Genomic DNA, 12,452 nt, shown 5'->3' with positions numbered 1-12,452 from the left:
AAGCTCACGCCACCACACCCTGCATCGAGGCACATCCGCACTCACCGCTGCGAAAATTCACTCACATCATTAAATAGCGCCACAACTACACTGATCGGATCCAGCGACCCGCCATGCCGCAAACGGCTGCCAAGCCACATCTCAACGACTTAGGATTTTCTCCCCAGCTCACGAGTCACGACACTCACAAATTCGGCAAGGGCTACTCATGCTCAGCCATGTCCGTGCATACCCGTCACTAGAAGAGATCTCGAACGCACTGCGGGGCCTAACAGACCCACAGCTCTACCTGACACGCCAGCACATTGCGCACAAGCTTCACTTCGGGAAGTAGGCCGAAGCACAACGTGCGCATTTACTTGATGCTTTCACGTGTTTGCTGTCCTTCGTGAGGGCCTGGAGCGCGTCGACGCTATGACACACGGAAACAAGGGTGCACAGTCCGAAGAGAACAAGAGCAAGGTACTAACGCTTATGCAGGTGATGTGCACCAGGACCGGGGTCTGGAAACGAAGATGTGAACCTGGAGTCGGGTAGAAGCGTGTGGTCAGGCATGAAGAGCGGCATACTATTACGGGTCTCAAAGGCGCTGAGGCCGAAGAGGAAGGCTGAAGCTGGATAGCCTTGCTCACTTGGGATGTGTGGTGGTGCGGCTCTGCGGGAGAGGCTCGCAGATGGCTTGCGGCAGTTCTAATAGGCGCTTCAGAGGAAAAGGAAGCATTTGCATCAGGATGTAGTATGGGATGGGAAACACTGCCCAAGCACAAGATTTGTGGACCTGGACATGGAGAAGATGGTGTGACGCCGAGAGATGATGATGCTTTAGAGTGTCATGAAGGATTCAACCCTTGTGGGGATCTACTGCGGCTTCATCATCAAGGTCCTGTCGTGCCCTATCGTCAAGAGCCGATCTGGCGCCTCGGAGTCACGATGGAGTACGAGAGAAGGAGAGTGAATTCTGTGAACCAAATCGCAAAGAAAGACCGGACTAGGCTTGGCAGGTCTTCACAACGTGGCAGTTCCGAGGGTGACCGACCGATGTGTCCTCGCCGGGGAAGTGGCCGTGGTCGGAATTGGCGCAATGGAGAAGAATCTGGTCTTAGAATACGGAGCCAGAGACCGCGTCACATTCAGTTCTTCTTCAGCGTGCAATACCACGAGTTGCAAGACATATCGAGATTGACCAACTGAGCTGACGGACTCCACCGCCAAGCTCACTACCGTATACTACTCGCCCGCCAAATATTTACGATTTCGTCACGATTCGCGGATACCATCAGCGAGTGGTGGATGGAGGCCAACGAGAGCGCATATTCGAACCGACCCTTTCACATCTCGGACTTGCAGACCGAATAGGGCTCACAGAATGAATGAGCATCTAACACTGATCTGCTTGTACGCTCAGGGTTGGTAGGTCCTCAAGATGGTCAGGCATGGCTGTACGAATTGAAAGAACCTGATTGAATGGCAAGTAAGAACTGTTTCATGATTGGAATATCTGAAGAAATGCGTACATAATACATAAGTATTGCTCGTCCAAAGGCCTCGCCAGCCTTGACATACGGAGGATCACACATTGACGATACGTTTTCGATCAGAAAGCTCTTCGCGAATCATCTCTGCACCCGTTGGGGCACCACAGCCTCGACAGAATCGCTTGAAGACATGCTCGAGTCATCTGTGTCCGACCATTCCTCATCCGCTGAACGCGCATTACGCCGGCTTAGATGGTTCGCAATGCGAGCGTTGAGTCGTTGCAAGCGTGGCCACAACGGCACAGCGATGACCGACGCAATGGCCGAGCTGTTGGTGACGGATGATGTGTCATCTTCATCATCAACTCCAGGCATGGGCTCCAGAGATTCGTGAACACGCTTGCGTGGCTTGCACAGCACTGTGCGGCACGTGGGACACGTGTTAGACGACTTCATCGCCGACTCATTGACCCATTTGTCTAAGCAATCTCCATGGAAGAAATGCCTGCACTTCGTCGAAACTGGTAGATCGCCTTCAACTTCCTTGCCATCGAACTCGGTAACACAGATCGAGCACTCCATGCCACGAGGAAGCGACGTGACAGGCCCGCAGAACGCTGAGAGTTCTATCCGCTCACCGATCACTCCGTATTCTCTTTCCGTCTCGTCGACCTCAAGCTCGACGAGATCATCCCGCAGCATTGGGAAGTCATCATCCAGATTCCAGCTCTCTCGTCGATGACCGCGAGTGAACGTGACCATCTCGACGAATGAATAATCTGAGCGCAGATTTGGAAGCAACCCTTGGAAGAGCGCGTGGTTGATACCATTTACAATCTCCAAGTGCACGAGAAACAGTCTGTTGCCATGCTCTTCCGTCCAGTCTCGCTGGCTCACCTGCGCCATGACAGTCGCATATTCTGGATTTCGATCCTGCGCCCGATGCAATGTGTTTTTAACCAGCGTTATTAGCTCTCTTAAAGCGGGGGTACAAATGGATGCATTGGGGAAGCGCAATCGAATATAGTCTTTGAGTCGTCTACTGAAGACATTGAATTCGCCGACCCCTAGTTCATCCAGCTCGAAGCCAATCCAGACAACTAATAACTCGACACATTTCTGTACGACCGAGAAGAAGGCGCCGGCGTCTCGTGGGTGGAAGAAATCGATGGCATTTTCCATGGCCTTGAATAGGCAATTACAAGCCTGTTGGATGGCATGGCGGTCCTCTGTGATCGGGTTTGACATATTGACCCGACGCCATTGCGAGACTTGGTACGCTTGAAGCCTGCGACCACGCAAGGCGGTCAAAAGTCGGTAAAACATGGTAAAATTCAGTCATAGTCGTGGTGTGTGAGAAGGGAGAATCTGGCTTAAAGAATGCGATTCTGAAACAAGCTTATCATTATGTGTGAAAGGCGACATGAGGGACAGTGAAAGGTAATGCACAGTGCAGATGCTACCAACATTAACTCATGTGTTCACTGTCACCCGCACCTACTCAGAAGATTGAAAATCTGGTATCTCACTCATGGGCATAAACACAGTGAAATTGCTTTGGTGTCGCAAAACATTTGATTCAAATCGATGTTGAGACATGGACAAGATTTGCGGCGCACAAGTCTTTGCATGATATTGGCCACAGCTTCTACCCCTCCTGCCTGTATCCAACAATGAGCTAAAAGCGAGGAACGCCAGTAGATAGTGACCATTTCCCTCAGTACGGTTGTCACACGCTTGCGAGCAAATTATGTATACCAAGCATTGATGGCTTCGGGGCATAGTATTGCTCAGGAGAAGGGCAATTAGAATAAAGTGTTTCAGGTGGTCTCATAGTTCTCTACCTGTACCCAAGAAGGGCTTTTGGTCGCTTTGCGTAATGAGAAGACATGGACCCCTCATCTTGCCTCGAAGTTAAAGCGAACGCGATACGGAACAATGATTGCACAGACACTCTGTAGTTGGATGCACACGAAGGCATTGTACGGAAGAGTGCGTTCTTCCGTGCCTTATCGACTTCCAGAATCATGTCCAAGACTCGTTGATACTTGACGCTTTTCGCGGTTTAGTTCAGAGCTCGCTGCCTCTAATTAAGTCGCGTCTCATTAATGTGAAAGCAATGCAAAATATCATTGAGGCCGCCTGCATTGTTACAAACCCGAAGGAACTGATCTCAGCAAAGCCTATAGGCAAAGCCGATTGTACAGTATCCAAAGAAAACCAGACTTTACAAAAAATGTTAATTTATAAGTAAATTGCCATTCCAACTGCAAGATTCGCCCATGAAGGACTTCGCACACAGCAGACGGGAAAGTCATATGAGGTGAAGGAGAGCCGGCGTGACCCACAAACCAAGCACAAACGCATCCTATTTTCGATCACCTTCCTTATTTCCTTACTTTTAGTACCATTCTGTCCATTTACGTTGTCTCGCATGCACAGATTATCCACGCTACTTCTCTCCCGCCCAGTGATCAGCCTAGTATGCTAGCTCCTAGAGGACGTTCGACACCTACAGCACCCATTACACTGTCGATGCAGATGATGACCTCCGAAACAGGACCATTTGGCTCTCAAGGTCTTCCAGGCCACTCTACCGAAAGCCTCGAGCAGCGCATCTACGGCCTCTTCGCCCCGGTCCGCGAGATGAAGGAGGATCACCAAGACCACCACGGTCTTCCACCTAGTGACGACAAGTGTAAGGCCCTGATTATTTGCGATACATCCAGAACCATCTTCCGAGTTTCAAGCTAACACGTGCATAGAGAATGTGGCTTTTCTCATCCGCCGCAACTACAGCGCCCATAGTAAGCACATCAATCCCAACGACATCTCTCTCGTGACAAAGAACTGGGCCGCCATACATTCAGGCGAATAAATGGTTGGTTTTGTTATCTTCACAATCGTGAACGGCTTCTCGAACACCATGCTGAGGGTAGTCGTTGACAAGGACAGCAACGTCGTGGACAAGCTATCCGAGGAGGCGGACAAGCAGTTGCAGCGGCTTTCCCTGGGACCTGAGTGTAGCACAACCTATGTCGATGTTGGGTTGGAGAGATATGTCAGGACAAGATGGTGGCCACAGTCGCATTGTCTAACTGTACAGCAGGGGAGGAAGGCACTGCTCAACCGAAAGGAGGGGACGTCTGAAGGTTGCTGTAATGTCAACATAATGTTGCCACCATATAATCAAGGGTATTTTCAAGCATCTCATACTTTGCCTACCCTTGCATCTATGGTCTTTGTGAGATCCCCACTGTCGTCTCACTTTTTCGCTTCTATCGTGCACCGTATTAACATGTGGTTTGCAAATGACCATGAAATGCAACCGTGAGTGGACAGAACAACGTGAATCTGCGATTAGTGATCAGAGGAAAAGTCCCCTCCTCGTATGGACAACGCGGTGCCAGCACCACCATGACCTCTGCAAGTGTCAAAACCAGGACCAGTCTTGGTCTGGGGGCGGAGAGCGCCTAGGATATCGTTCCTGGCGCTTAGTCTGGGTGCTGTCATGACGAATGACTTACAATCCTGATAGCATCCGCCCGTTGGCAGCATTGGGTTTAGCAAGTGGGCACCGACACTGGTATTAATTGCACAAGACATCTAGCTACTGCAAAATCTCCGCACATGTTTCCAGAATTGGAGATTTGTGCCCAGAAAGGCAAGTTTAAACCTTCGACAGTAATGTTCCGCACTCGGTAGGCTGCCAGCACCGCCAGCCGCGACTGCACATAAAGCAGATCCGCTTCTATCACAAAACTTTGAAGCGCGCAATTGGCTCCGGGGTATCATCGAAACGTGCCAAAAACGTGCATATTATAAGTTTGCTGTCTCTTGCTTGCTGTCTCGCAGTAGTGTCGAGCGCTGCGGCTGTCCCGTCGACTAACACGTCAGGTGCGTGTAGAAATCCGCCTTAACGGCTCGAATGGTATGTGAACGACTGACCGAAAAGAACTTGATGGTTTATTGAAATAAGCATTGCAGGCGGCAGCTATCGAAGCAGCAGAAGAAGTCGTACATCGACGCCATCCTGTGTCTAACAAAGAAGAAGGCCATCTCAAGCATTGAAAACGCTGTCAACCGCTTCGACGACCATGAAGCAGTCCACAACAATTAGACTTTGGACACCCTTTGGGTGGGCTACTTCGTTCTTTGGCATCGATACTTCGTCGCGACATACGAGAAGGCTTTGCGTGAAGAGTGGCTGTGCTGAAGGTCAGCCGTGAGTCAACAAGCCCCCCGCAACACTATCTTGATAGTAAGATTAATGTGCAGTGCAGATACTGGGATTATTCGCAAGATACAGAGCCTCAGACACCGAACTTCACAAAAGTCTTCGATTCAGCCATTTTCGATCCCGAAACCTGTTTCGGCGGCAATTGCCATTACACTACCCCGACTTCTGGGACAAACCCGTACAACCTTTCTGGTGACACTTGGGAAGGCCGTGTGAAAAACGGACCATTCGTACCGGCAGATTTCATGCTCAACTTCCCCACGAAAGATTGTCTGCGAAGGGACTTCATTCCTCGCGTCATGAATACCTGGGCCGACCCTGCGCTCGTTGGTAACGTGCTGGCGCAGGAGGATTACACGAGTTTCGCGCGCGCCATCGAGAATGTGCCAAGTTCCGACCAGCTCAACATCCACGGCAGTGGTCACTTCGGTGTTGGTTGGGCTCTGGGAACGATGGGCAACGCTGCCAACAGTCGTGGAGGTATGTAAGCTGAAATGCAATAGTCAGGAGATGCTGACAACCCATAGACTCGTTGTGAGAGAGAAATATTCCGAGTGATGACGGACTCGTGGAGTTGTCGACGTCAATACCACATTCTTCCATGATAGTATCAAGCTCTAAAGCCAAGGCACCCGGCTATTGCGTTGAGGTCTGCGCACAATTATACCCGCCGCGAGAAGCTATACCAGCTGGTGGGTGTTTGAGGATCCCACAAGGGAGCTCGCTCCATATACAATCTGCAAACAAAGTCATGGGCGACACATTGGAGGTGGGGCGTGAATAGCCTGCTAAACTGAGAATAGCGGCGGGAAGTAATGCGACCATGCTAGCAAGGCGATCATGCAAAGATTATTCTCTTGTGTGAGATTAGCAACAAATGAACGACAAAACTGAAGAGCAATGAATACCTGGCTAAGGTGACTTGAGCCGGTCGCTTGTAAGAACGATGTCGCAAGTACACAGAGTCTGAATCCTCTAAGAGGGAGGGACTGGCGGTTGTCATGACTTCACGTGTAAGACTTGTGAAAGCTCAAACCCTCTAGTGGCTGTGCGGCATCAGTCAGTCATCTGCTGACCTTAATTCGCTGGCCATTACCCCAAGGCTCGAGTTTGCCACCACCAGCACCTTGAAGTGACTTACATTCCCACAGCATGTACATCCATGTCCGCGGGCCGTGCTGACCACCCTTGATGTTCGATAGCAGCAGCGCACTTCCAGCGTGGCAAGGCATTCGATGCTTTCGGCTCTCCTGCCGCCGTTCAGTCAATGCATGGCGTACCCGCCATGCATTGAATATTGGGCTCCAGCATCAACATTGAAAATATAACGACCGCATAGCTGACCAGTACAGAAGTGGACGTGTACTCGCGAGCAGACGTGGTTCCACACAGTTGCGTTCCAGCCGTTCCTCGTCTGGATCTATCCTGCTTTACCCAAATGCGATCACAGACAAGGCAAAGAGGAAGCGTAATCAGCGGTGAGGGCCGTAGGATGTAGACAATTTGGAAGTTTGTACACAATGGTGGCCGCTCATGCAAAAGGTCAGTGCCTCTTGTTCCCCTACCTATGGTGATGAGCATAAGTAGCACATTGACGTGTGCTCGAGCAAGACTGCGATGCCGCCCTTGTTCCAGGTCCTGGCTTCCACGTGGCTGCTCGTGCTATGCGACGTATGGATCTCGCGGATATGCATGCGTTCTTAATTCAAGTGTCGAGGTAGCGGTGAGTGACAGCTTACCGTAGCTGGGAGAGCGGCATCACTTTTGTCTTTCACCGCTTTGGCCCCTGATCGTTGAACGAGGTCAAGTATGATGAAGGTAATTGAATCAATTCAAGGCTCTTGGATTATCAACTCATGCTTTCGTGAAGTTAGGCTGGACTCGGGGAAGCCATGGCTCAACCAGCGAATTCCTGTCTCATTTCAGAACTCGGAAGCTTGATAGATGATTTGAGCATGCAGAAATTCGAACGTAGACTTATGCGGTGGACTAGTACGCTGTTGAAAAGATATGTTTGTCATGCTGTCAAAGACGCCTAGACTCCGCATCTGCAAAGGGGTCACTGGCTTGGATCGCTGGATTTAGAAGCCAAATGCTGCATTATAGAAGCTCAGTCCTCGTTGTAGATAGGTCGTGCAGGCGAGGGGGTCGCAGAACCGGATCGAATGCACCAAGGGTGTCCCTGTACAAGGTTGAAAGCTCTCGGTAACCGAAAGGTGCGGTTGTCAGTGCGAAAGGTGCACATTGGACAGGCGTTTTGATGAATGGAGGACTACAGACGTGATGGCACGGCGCGCCAGACATTCAATGCAGCGAGGCGAAGACTATCCCATGGATCACGAGAAGGAGGAGGAGACACAGAAAAGTTGTTGCTGCGAGTTGTATAGCCGAAGACTGGAGTCTGTGCGTGTTGACGATGAAGTTGAGACGAATCAGAAGTGGGTCCGGTTTTCGCACTAAAAAGTAGGTTCCATCGCGTGGCCGGAAAAGGTGGGGGCGGAACTGAGCGGCAACAAATTCCTGGGATAGCCGTGGCTCTTTCTTATCACAACGCGCACGCTCTTTAGACCGCCAATTGTACAATAGTTTGATTTTCCTTCTTCGTCGTACACAATGAAGGGCACAAACGGGACCAATGGTACGTCATTGGGCGCACGACTTCTATGGGAGCATTCCGCGCCCGAGAGCACCGCGATGTACCGTTTCCTTCAGAAAGTGAACAGTAGTCATGGACTGCAATTGTCAACATATCAGGAACTTCACCAATGGAGCGTCGATAACATCAATGATTTCTGGCAGGAGGTTTGGAAGTTCGTGGGCGTGAGAGCTCAAGGGAAAGCAACAAGGGTCAGACAGCAACTTACCAACGCGCACATTGTTAAGCTGATCCGTACTAGGCGGTAGGTCCGAATGCGCCTATGTTCCCTCGGCCAGCATTCTTCGAGGGCGCAACGCTGAACTTCGCCGAAAATCTCCTATTTCCAACCCAAGAAGTCAATTCGAACTCGCCCGCCATCATAGCTGTGACCGAAACAACGCGCGAGACCGTAACGTGGCAGGAGCTTAGGGAGAGGGTCAGACAATGTCAGGCTGGCATGAAGGCTCTTGGCCTACAGAGAGGTGACAGGGTCGCAGGCTACGTCGCAAATCATACCGATGCGCTCGTCGCCATGCTTGCTGCCACCTCTCTCGGTGGTATCTGGACAGCGGTTAGCCCAGACACTGGCGTACACGCCGTTTTGGAGCGGTTGCGACAGATCGACCCGGTGATATTATTTGCAGACAACGCTGCTTTCTACAATGGCCGAAGCCATCCAGTCTTACCCAAGACTCAGGAGATTGCAGCTGGTCTGCCTTCTCTCCAGGCTGTTGTTATTTTTCCCACTGTATCCTCGGTCAACATTGATCCAAGCTCCATCGAAATGTCTCTAGGCAAAGCCTACCTCTATGCAGACTTTGCGAGCCTGTCAAAGAATCCTGAGTTGACTTTCGAGCAGCTAAGTCCTGACCACCCAGTCTACATCCTTTACTCCAGTGGCACAACTGGCGCACCAAAGTGCATCGTCCACGGAGCCATTGGTACACTTCTCCAGCACAAGAAGGAGCACATCATCCACTCCTCCATCACCCCCTCTTCACGTCTGTTCTATTTCACAACGTGTACGTGGATGATGTGGCACTGGCTCGTGTCTGGTTTGGCCTCCGGAGCTACACTGGTGCTCTACGATGGATCACCCTTCCGCTACGTTGATAGCAGTAACCCTTCAACATCCGTCCCCGATGACCTCGCCATGCACCGCTTGATAGAAGAGTATGAAATCTCGCATTTCGGGACTTCTGCGAAGTACCTCTCGATCCTAGAGCAGAAGTCAGTTGATCCAAAAGCTGCTGGTCTGGCGTTGAGCAGATTGGAAGCCATTTACTCAACAGGCTCTCCACTGGCACCTTCGACCTTTTCCTATGTCTACTCCGCGTTCCCTTCCACTATAAACCTTGGCAGTATTACTGGCGGCACTGACATCATCTCTCTCTTTGGCGCGCCCAATCCCCTGATACCCGTTTACGAGGGCGAGATCCAGGCAGCTGGTCTCGGCATGGCCATCGCAGCTTTCGACTACAAGGGCGAGGATATCTCGTCTACTGGCGAGCCAGGAGACCTTGTATGCACAAAGCCCTTCGTCTGCCAACCTGTCGCCTTCTGGGGTGGCGAGGGCGCCAAGAAGTATCAAAGCTCGTACTTCGACAAGTTCACTAATAAGAAAGGCGACCCGATCTGGCATCATGGCGATTTTGTACGCTTCAATCCAAGGACAGGAGGAATTTGGATGCTGGGCCGAAGTGACGGTATCTTGAAGCCAGCTGGTGTGCGTTTCGGCTCAGCGGAGATCTACAACATTATGTTAGAGGTCTTTGCTGAAGAAGTTTCGGATGCCCTGTGCATTGGACGACGAAGAGAAACCGATTCCGATGAAACAGTAGTCCTGTTCTTGAAGATGGCGGAAGGCCACAGCATCTCGGACGAATTGGTGCTGAAGATCAAGACTGCTATCAGGAACTCGCTGAGTGCAAGGCATGTTCCGGCTCTCGTGGACGAGTGTCCAGAGATCCCTGTGACGACGAATGGAAAGAAGTAGGTCCTCTGACATTCAGAACAAGAAGGTTGGCTAATAGTGAACAGGGTCGAGGGTGCAGTGAAGCAGATTCTTTGTGGTCTCAACGTCAAGACATCCGCAAGTGTCGCAAACGCCGAATGTCTGGATTGGTATCGCGAATGGGCAGGCACGCACTAGATGTGTATGCACAGTTTCAACGCGATGATAAAGTATGAGTTAAGCACACATGCATTAACTACTGAGCTTTAACGGCTCTATCTAGGGCTTAAGGGCATTAACAAACCTATAATAAAGTGTTAACGTACCTCACGGGCGAGCCGATCACACGGGCGAGCCGATCACTCTGCCAAGATCACACCAATATTCTACCTTACAACCCAATGCTTCAACAACACAAATCTAAGCCCTTAAAATAAGCTGCAATACAGCTTGCCCTCTAGGCAATTAAACAAGACGCGACGCTTACACTTAGGCTGGCGGATGGGTAGGGTGGGCTTTTTTTGTTTTTGCTTCTAGCTCCTTAAATAGTAGAGATACGCTTATGTAATGTATATTTCGATAGATGAGCCTAGTATTGCGCTTTCTTTTAAAAAATTACCTAATTCGGCCTAGCATTAACTGAGTTATTGAGCCTACCTGGCAAAAGTCTACCTAGGATAGGCATGCTCGCTAGGTACTCCCCCTTTTTTTACTGTCTTTTAGAATCAGCAGCTGTAATATAAGAGCTACCAGGGAAAGTCATATAACGTGTTTTACAAGCGAGCGCCGCGTACAAGCGAGCGCCGCACCCCACCAAACTTGTGCACCTCTCTCATCTCAACGTACAATGGCCCAACGCAGCGCTGCTCTATCAGCTTCAAATGAAGCAGACGTTCAGCTTGCTATATTATCTATTAATTCTTACCAGATACAGAGCAATCGCAGTGCTGCTGTTATCTATAGCGTACCTGAACGAACAATCCGCCGCCGACGCGCTGGCAAGCCTGCCCGACGCGATTGCGAGCCCAACTCAAAGAAGCTTACTCTGCGTGAAGAGGAGGTGATTATCAGCTATATACTCAATCTGGATCAACGTGGTTTTGCGCCTACGTACGCAGCTGTACGTGATATGGCTGATAAGCTGCTGGCTGCGCGCGGTGCAGGTCAGGTTGGCGTCCACTGGCCACGAAACTTTGTCAAGCGTACAGACAGTCTCACGACGCGTTTCAATCGAGCGTACGATAGACAGGGAGCCCTGTGTGAGGATCTAGCTCTAATCAGAAGCTGGTTTGAGCTTATAGAGGAGACAAAGGCTAAGTACAGTATCTGCGATGATGACGTCTACAACTTTAATAAGGCTAGCTTTATAATAGGCAAGATCACGACTTAGCTCGTCGTGACAGGGTCAGAGAGGAGAGGCAGGCCAAAGGCTATCCAGCCAGGCAATCGTGAGTGGGTGACGTTGATCGCTGCAATCAACGCAGCTGGCTGGTCAGTCCCACCATTCCTCATCTTTGCTAGCAAGTACCACCTCTCTGCCTAGTACGAGGAGAATATCCCACGCAACTAGGTGATTGCAGTTAGTGACAACAGCTGGACAAATAATAAGCTAGGAGTTAAGTGGCTAAAGCACTTCAACGCTCACACAAAGGCTTGTGTAGTAGGAGCACATCGCCTGCTTATTCTTGATGGCCACGAGAGCCACCACTCTCTTAACTTCCAAGAGCTCTGCAAGGAGAACAATATCTATACGCTCTGTATGCCGCCTCACTCATCCTACCTACTACAGCCTCTTGACGTTGGCTGCTTCTCGCTGTTGAAGCGCGCGTATAGCCATGAGGTTGAGAGCCTGATCTGCCACCATATCAACCATATCACCAAGCTTGAGTTTCTGCCAGCGTTCAAGGCAGCGTTCAATCAATCATTCACCTCAGCCAATATCTGCTCAGCCTTTCGAGGCGCCGGCCTTGTGCCTCTCCAGCCAGATGCCGTGCTATCAAAACTTGACGTGCAGCTGCTGCGTACACCTACTCCAGCTGCTCTGCCAGAGGCTCTCTGGGAGGCTCGTACACCGAGCAATATACGTGAGCTTGATGCTCAATCAACGTTAATACGTGATCGCGTGCGGCGGCATAAGAGCTCCTC

At 50.6% G+C, this 12,452-nt stretch overlaps 6 protein-coding genes across 6 annotated transcripts; 5 read left to right on the top strand and 1 right to left on the bottom strand.

Moving 5' to 3' along the window:
* The first annotated feature begins 551 nt into the window (after positions 1–551).
* M421DRAFT_337531 (uncharacterized protein) lies at positions 552–1,402 on the top strand. Its single transcript, XM_033589435.1, has one exon. The coding sequence runs from the start codon at positions 739–741 to the stop codon at positions 1,189–1,191; it is 453 nt and encodes a 150-aa protein (XP_033443071.1). The 5' UTR covers positions 552–738; the 3' UTR covers positions 1,192–1,402.
* On the bottom strand, positions 1,403–2,907 carry M421DRAFT_337532 (uncharacterized protein). Its single transcript, XM_033589436.1, has one exon. It carries the CDS (start codon positions 2,799–2,801, stop codon positions 1,614–1,616), a length of 1,188 nt encoding a protein of 395 aa, XP_033443070.1. The 5' UTR covers positions 2,802–2,907; the 3' UTR covers positions 1,403–1,613.
* Positions 2,908–3,959: 1,052 nt separating this feature from the next.
* Positions 3,960–4,353, top strand: M421DRAFT_10171 (uncharacterized protein; the record flags this gene model as incomplete). The annotated part of the gene is made up of 2 exons (XM_033586673.1): positions 3,960–4,161; positions 4,241–4,353. 2 exons carry the CDS (start codon positions 3,960–3,962, stop codon positions 4,351–4,353), a joined length of 315 nt encoding a protein of 104 aa, XP_033443069.1.
* Positions 4,354–4,401: 48 nt separating this feature from the next.
* On the top strand, positions 4,402–6,253 carry M421DRAFT_10170 (uncharacterized protein; the record flags this gene model as incomplete). The annotated part of the gene is made up of 3 exons (XM_033586671.1): positions 4,402–4,523; positions 5,759–6,195; positions 6,243–6,253. The coding sequence occupies 3 exons, from the start codon at positions 4,402–4,404 to the stop codon at positions 6,251–6,253; spliced, it is 570 nt and encodes a 189-aa protein (XP_033443068.1).
* A 2,019-nt stretch (positions 6,254–8,272) lies between these two features.
* M421DRAFT_426440 (acetoacetyl-CoA synthase) lies at positions 8,273–10,866 on the top strand. Its single transcript, XM_033594386.1, has 3 exons — positions 8,273–8,562; positions 8,613–10,345; positions 10,394–10,866. Exons 1-3 carry the CDS (start codon positions 8,329–8,331, stop codon positions 10,503–10,505), a joined length of 2,079 nt encoding a protein of 692 aa, XP_033443067.1. The 5' UTR covers positions 8,273–8,328; the 3' UTR covers positions 10,506–10,866.
* An 834-nt stretch (positions 10,867–11,700) lies between these two features.
* On the top strand, positions 11,701–12,452 carry M421DRAFT_408330 (DDE-domain-containing protein; the record flags this gene model as incomplete). The annotated part of the gene is made up of 2 exons (XM_033590346.1): positions 11,701–11,831; positions 11,901–12,452. Coding segments are annotated over 2 exons (683 nt in total), but the record flags the coding sequence as incomplete, so codon positions are not given.

Source organism: Didymella exigua, assembly GCF_010094145.1.
Source record: "Didymella exigua CBS 183.55 unplaced genomic scaffold M421scaffold_59, whole genome shotgun sequence".
Lineage (NCBI taxonomy): Eukaryota > Fungi > Ascomycota > Dothideomycetes > Pleosporales > Didymellaceae > Didymella > Didymella exigua.
This window is presented reverse-complemented; position numbering and strand designations above follow the sequence as displayed.